Consider the following 6,857-nt stretch of genomic DNA (forward strand, 5'->3'; position numbering starts at 1 on the left):
TAACATCTCACATGAAATCAAAACACATTAACGGAAACTCAAACTCAGCCACACACCACAACGCAAATCCACCCCCATCTGGCACGGCTTGGCGCGGGCGGTGGCGCGGGCGGTTAAGCGGCAGACACAGAAAGTAGCGCAAGGAGTACAAAGTGTATATGATGATGAAGAGTATCTTTTGGCTTTAATTGCAAAAGACGATTATAAAAATGAACAAAAATGCAAAGAAAAATTAGAAGAATATTGTAAAGCATTAACAGATGCAGAATTAGAACCAGAAAAAGTTCACAAAAAACTTAAGGACTTTTGTAAAAAAGGAACAGAAACAGAAAAATGTAAAAAATTAAAAGATAATGTTGAAAAAAAATGCACTGAATTTCAAAGAAAATTAAAACAAGAGACAACAAAAGATATTTCAGCATTAAAAGATGATGAGTGTACGAAAAATGAACAACAATGCTTATTTTTTGAGGGAGCATGCCCTAATCTTGTAGAAGATTGTAACAAACTAAGAAATCTATGTTACCAGAAAAAACGTAACGGAGTAGCAGAAGATGTCCTTTTGAGGGCGCTTCGCGGAAATTTAACTAATGAAACTACATGTCAAGGAAATCTTAAAGAGGTTTGCCCAATCTTAGGAAAGGAAAGTGACGAGTTAACAAACTTGTGTCTGAACCAGAAAAATACGTGCGATAATATTATAAAGGAAAAAAATAAAAAATGTAGTACTCTTAAAACAGATGTTTCAGTAGCACTTGGAAGTTTTAAAAAAGAAAAATGCCTATCATTACTTGAAGAATGTTATTTTTACGTTGGAAACTGCCAAGAAGACGATATAATTGAATGTATTAAATTGGGAGAGAAATGCCAGGAACAAAACATTGTTTATATACCACCTGGACCCGATTTTGATCCAACTAGACCAGAGGCTACACTAGCAGAAGACATAGATCTGGAAGAGCTTTATAAGAAGGCAGAAGAGGATGGTGTTTTTATTGGGAGACAACATGTAAGAGATGCAACGGCTTTGTTGGCGTTGTTAATTCAAGACCCAAGTGCAGCAGGTAATGATAATAAAGAAAAATGCAAAAAAGCTCTTGAGAAAAAATGCAAAACCCCACAAGAACATGAGGCCTTGAATAGTTTATGTAAGGAAAGTGGTCTAAGTGATGATGGAACGAAAAAATGTGATGAGCTAGAAAAAGATATCAAAAGAACATGTGATATTCTTATGTCAAAACTTACAAATAATCGTCTTTTTGACCCAAAAAAAGGAAATAATGGAATTCTTGGATGGGGAGGGTTGCCAACATTTCTTAGTAACGAAGAGTGTGCAAGACTAGAATCTTACTGCTTTTATTATAAAGAAGCATGTCCAGATGGTAAAAAAGCATGTGTGAATGTAAGGGCAGCGTGTTACAAAAGAGGACTTGATGCACGAGCAAATAAAGTACTGCAAGAAAATATGCGTAGGTTATTGCATGGTTCAAATAAAGATTGGCTTAAGAAATTTCAACAAGAATTAGTAAAAGTATGTGAGAAACTGAAAGAAGAAAATAAAGGAAGTTTTTCAAACGATGAACTATTTGTTCTGTGTGTACAGCCAGCAAAAGCGGCCCGGTTGCTTACACACGATCATCAAATGAGAGTTATCTTTTTACGACAACAGTTGGATCAAAAGCGAGATTTTCCGACAGATAAAGACTGCAAGGAATTGGGGAGAAAGTGTGAAGCTTTAGGAAAGGATTCAAATCAGATTCAATGGCCATGTCATACACTGGAGCAGCAATGCAATCGCTTGGGGACTACAGAAATCTTGAAGCAGGTTTTACTGAATGAACACAAGGATACTTTGAAAACTCATGAAAACTGTGTAACATATTTAAAGGAAAAATGCCATAAATGGTCTAGAAGAGGAGATGATCGTTTCTCTTTTGTATGTGTCTTCCAAAATGCTACGTGTGAGCTGATGGTAAAAGACGTACAAGATAGGTGCAAAGTATTCAAGAAAAATATAGAGGTTGCAGAGATCGTTGAGTTTCTTAAAAATAACACGAATAACATAACAACATTAGGAAATGTTTGCCCATTTTGGGACCCATATTGTGACAAATTTTCACCTAATTGCCAAAGTCTTAAAGGAAATACTTGTACAAAAATTAAAAAACATTGTAAACCATTTTATGAAAGAAAGGCTTTAGAAGACGCACTTAAGGCAGAGCTTCGAGGAAAGTTGAGTGATAAAAAGAAATGTACTACAGCATTGGAGGGATATTGTACACAATTAGGAAAATTAAATAATGAATCTATCAGAAGTTTATGTAAAGATAACACCAAGAATAACCCTAAGAAGAATGATGAAGATGTTAGGAAGGAGCTCTGTGATAAATTAGTAGAAGAGGTAGAACAGCAATGTAAAGTATTACCAAAAGAACTAGAACAACCAGAAAAAGACTTAGAAGAAGATCATAAGACATATGAAGGACTTAAGGAAAAGGCAAAGAAAGCAATGAACAAGTCCAATCTTGTTTTATCATTCGTTAAAAAAGACGGGAATAATACATCGAAAAATAATAGCAAAAAGGATAAGAATGCCGTTTCAAACGGATTTCAAGATACCACAGAACATGTGAAAATACTACGGAGAGGAGTTAAGGATGTACTTGTGACAGAATTGGAAGCCAAAGCATTTGATTTGGCAGCAGAAGTATTTGGAAGATATGTAGATTTGAAGGAAAGATGTGAGAAATTAAAATCGGATTGCGGGATTAAAGACGATTGTAAAGATCTAGAAAATGTATGCAAAAAGATCGAGAAAACATGTAGCGATCTGAAGCCTCTGGAGGTGAAGCCACACGAAATAGTCACAGAAAGCACAACGACGACCACGACGACAACAACAACCGTTACCGATCCGAAGGCATCAGAATGCAAATCCCTACAGACGACAGATACATGGGTTACACAGACATCGACACACACAAGCACATCTACCATCACATCTACCATCACATCAAAAATAACATTGACATCAACGAGGCGATGCAAACCAACCAAGTGTACGACAGGGGATGATGCAGGAGACGTGAAACCGAGTGAGGGATTGAAGATGAGTGGGTGGAGCGTGATGAGGGGGGTGATATTAGCAATGATGATTTCAATAATGATTTAAAAAGTAAATGAATAGGATTTAATGATGGGCATGTATATTTAGTAAATAAACGAGCAGGGTAGGACTGGAAAGAGTAAAGTAGATTGAGTCATCTCTTCAGCATCAATTGAAAGTGCATTACACATGAAATCACGTGTTCCTCCGTCTAATTGGCCACTATTCTTTGTCTAAATAGCCTTTATTTCTCATTTATGTCCTTTTATATTCTACCTTTTATTTATTCAAATTTTGCTATTACCCCGCGTTTACCCCGCATTTACCCCCACACAAATTTAAAATATCGCGAAGTTGCCAACTACACGTTAAAGAAAGCGGGCACCTTTAAATGTATTTGGTACACACTGCTTCTCTGACAAGTCTTATCACTAAGTTTACTTGAACTCCCTTAAAATTAAGAATAATTTAATACTTAAATTTGAAGACATGGTTCTAACATCTCACATGTAGTCAAAACACATTAACGGAAACTCAAACTCAGCCACACACCACAGTGCAAACCCACCGCCGTCAGGCACAGCTTGGCGCGGGCGGTGGCGCGGGCGGTTAAGCGGCAAGCACAAGTGACGCAAGGCGTGCAAAATGTATATGATGATGAGGATTATCTTTTGGCGTTGATCTTGAAAGATAAATTAGAAGAAACAGAGTGCAAAAAAAAACTGAAAGAATACTGCAAAGGTTTAAGAACTATAAATCCTGGATTAGATAAAGTAGATGAAAAACTACAGAAAGTATGTAAAGAAGATAAAACAGCAGAAAAAAAGTGCACAGGATTAAAAGAAAAGATTAAAGCAAAATGCACCGTATTCATGAATGAACTTAAAACAGAAAGTGGAAAAAGTATTTCAAAATTGAAAGACAACGATTGCAAAAATAATGAGCAAAAATGTTTGTTTTTAGAAGGAGCATGCTCTGATGATCTTAAAGAGAAGTGTAATGACTTAAGAAATAAATGTTATCAAAAGAAACGTGATGAAGTGGCAGAAAAAGCTCTTTTAAGAGCGCTTAATGGTGATCTTAAAGATAAGGACCTGTGCAAAAAAAAGATTGAAAATGTTTGTCTTTTGTTAGGCCAAGAAAGTAACGAATTAATGCAAAAATGTTTTGATACAGAATCTCTATGTACATCTTTAGTACAAACAATAAAGGATAAATGTGCTTCTTTAAAAACGGAGATAGGAAAAGTACTAACTACTGATGGGAAGTTACAAAAAAAAGAGCATTCTTTACTTGAAAAATTACTTGAAAAATGTCATTTCCACTATGAGAGCTGTAAAACAGAAAATCCAGATTGTAATAACTTGAAAAAGAAATGTAAAGATGCAGGAATAACTTATATACCACCAGGCTTAAAATTTGATCCTACAAAACCAGAAGCTACACTGGCGGAAAAAATAGGTTTGGAAGAACTTTACAAAGAAGCGGCAAGACAAGGAGTTGTAATTCAAAGAGCACTGGAAAGAGATATTGTTGATCTATTAGTGTTTCTGTCAGGAAGTAACCCTTTTGATGACACACAATGCCAGAGTGTACTCAATACTAAATGTAGTTCTATTGAATATCTAACACAGGGTCTAAAAGATTTATGTGGAAATAAGAGCAATTATACAAAGAAATGTAAAGAATTTAAAGAAGAATTTCAAGAAACAAAGGACTCTCTGGAAGTAAAGTTTAGAAGCAATTTATTTGAAAAAGAAATTAAATTATGGGGTGAATTACCGAAATTTCTTACAGAAAATGATTGTGTAGGGTTACAATCAGACTGTTTTTATTTTGAAGGCCAAACAGATTTTGAAAAAATATGTAAGAATGTTAAAGCAGCGTGTTATAAAAAAGGCCTTGATGCATTAGCAAACCAAGCATTACAAGACAAAATGAGAGGGAAATTCCATAATAGAAACGATACATGGTTTGAAACACTTCAAAAAGATTTGGTAAAGACATGTGTAGATCTCAAAGGGGAGAGCGATGAATTATTCGTTTTATGTGTAAAACCAACAGAAGGAGCTCTTACAGTATTAACGGATTTACATACGAGGACAAACTTGTTGCAAGGAGATTTAAATGAAAGACGAGATTTTCCTACGAGACAAGATTGCGAGGAATTACTGAAGAAATGTCAAGATTTAGAACAAGATTCAGAAGAAATCAAATGGCCCTGTCGTACGTTGAAACACCATTGTAATAGGCTGGAGATTGCAGAACAATTGGAAGAGAGGTTGTTGGAAGAAAAAGTGAAGGATTTGGACAAGTTCGATTTATGTTTAGAAAATTTAGGAAAACGATGCCATGAATGGAGTAAAAGAGGAAGAACTCGTTTTGCTCTTGCATGTGTAGCACAGAATATTACTTGCAAGATTCTTACAAAAAGCGTAGAATCTAAGTGTACTACATTGAAGGCACGTATGAAAACAAATGGTGTTTTGGATAAAGCGAAAGAAGAAAAAACAATGGAAGAAACATGTGATTCTTGGACACCCTATTGCAGCAAATTCATGTCAAGTTGCCAAAGTCTAATTGCCGGTGATGGAAAATGTAAGGAGCTTAACAAGGAATGTGAAACGTTCATCAAAAAGAAGGAATTGGAACTGAAAGTAGTTGATCAATTGAAGGGTCATTTAAATACAAGAAAAAAATGTAAAGGGGAGCTTGACAAATACTGCACACAATGGGCTAATGCAAGTAATGGGCTTGAAACTCTATGCACTGATACTACTAATAGCAAGAACGATACTGAAGTTAGGAAAAAACTTTGCGAAAAACTAGTAGAACAAGTGAAAAGTCAATGCCCTGAATTACAGAAAAAACTTGCAGAGACTAGTAAAGAGTTGGAGAAAAAAGCTAACGAATATGAGGATATCAAAAAAAAAGCAAAAGATGCAATGGAAAAAGCAAATCTTGTTTTATCAAAAGCGAAAGTAGAAAACAATAAATCGGCAAACGAAGTTGTGCCTAGTGCACCAGCTGTACCCAGCGGAACAAAAGACACGAAGTTGTTTAGACTTATAAGAAGAGATGCAACAGTGAAAGTAACAGAAGACGAAGCGAAAGCATTTGATTTGGTTGCACAAGCATTTGGACTCTACGTAGAATTGAGAGAGATATGCCATGATTTACTAAAAGGATGTGGATTTAAAAAGGAATGTGATTGTGATGATCTATGCAAAACGATAGAAAGTAAATGCCATGGATTGAAGCCACTAGATGTGAAACCATACGAAATAACAACTAAAAACATAACAACTACAACCACAACCACAACGACGACAACAGAAACCGTTAAAGACGCAAAGGCAACAGAGTGCCAGTCTCTACAGACGACAGATACGTGGGTCACAAAGACATCGACCCATACTAGCACTTCTACGACTACGTCCACAGTCACATCAAGAATAACACTCACCTCGACGAGGCGGTGTAAGCCTACGAAGTGTACGACTGGAGACGATCCAGAGGATGTCAAGCCAAGTGAAGGTTTAAGAATGAATGGGTGGAGTATAATGAAGGGGATGATAGTAGCAATGATGATTTCATTCATGATTTAGATGTAAAATGGGAATGGGATATAAGAGCAGCATGTATATTTACTAGATAAATGAGCAGGGTAGGACAGGAAAGAGTAGAGTATGATCTCTTCAGCATCAATTGAAAGTGCATTACACATAAAGTAGCGTGTTCCCTGTGCAAA

At 35.9% G+C, this 6,857-nt stretch overlaps 2 protein-coding genes across 2 annotated transcripts; both read left to right on the top strand.

The window, feature by feature from the left end:
• Positions 1-46: 46 nt before the first annotated feature.
• T551_03712 (uncharacterized protein) lies at positions 47-3,172 on the top strand (the record flags this gene model as incomplete). The annotated part of the gene is made up of 1 exon (XM_018375975.1): positions 47-3,172. A coding segment is annotated over one exon (3,126 nt), but the record flags the coding sequence as incomplete, so codon positions are not given.
• Positions 3,173-3,684: 512 nt separating this feature from the next.
• Positions 3,685-6,714, top strand: T551_03713 (uncharacterized protein; the record flags this gene model as incomplete). The annotated part of the gene is made up of 1 exon (XM_018375976.1): positions 3,685-6,714. A coding segment is annotated over one exon (3,030 nt), but the record flags the coding sequence as incomplete, so codon positions are not given.
• Between the last annotated feature and the right edge of the window lie 143 nt (positions 6,715-6,857).

This window comes from Pneumocystis jirovecii, assembly GCF_001477535.1.
Source record: "Pneumocystis jirovecii RU7 chromosome Unknown supercont1.38, whole genome shotgun sequence".
In the NCBI taxonomy this organism is placed as follows: domain Eukaryota; kingdom Fungi; phylum Ascomycota; class Pneumocystomycetes; order Pneumocystales; family Pneumocystaceae; genus Pneumocystis; species Pneumocystis jirovecii.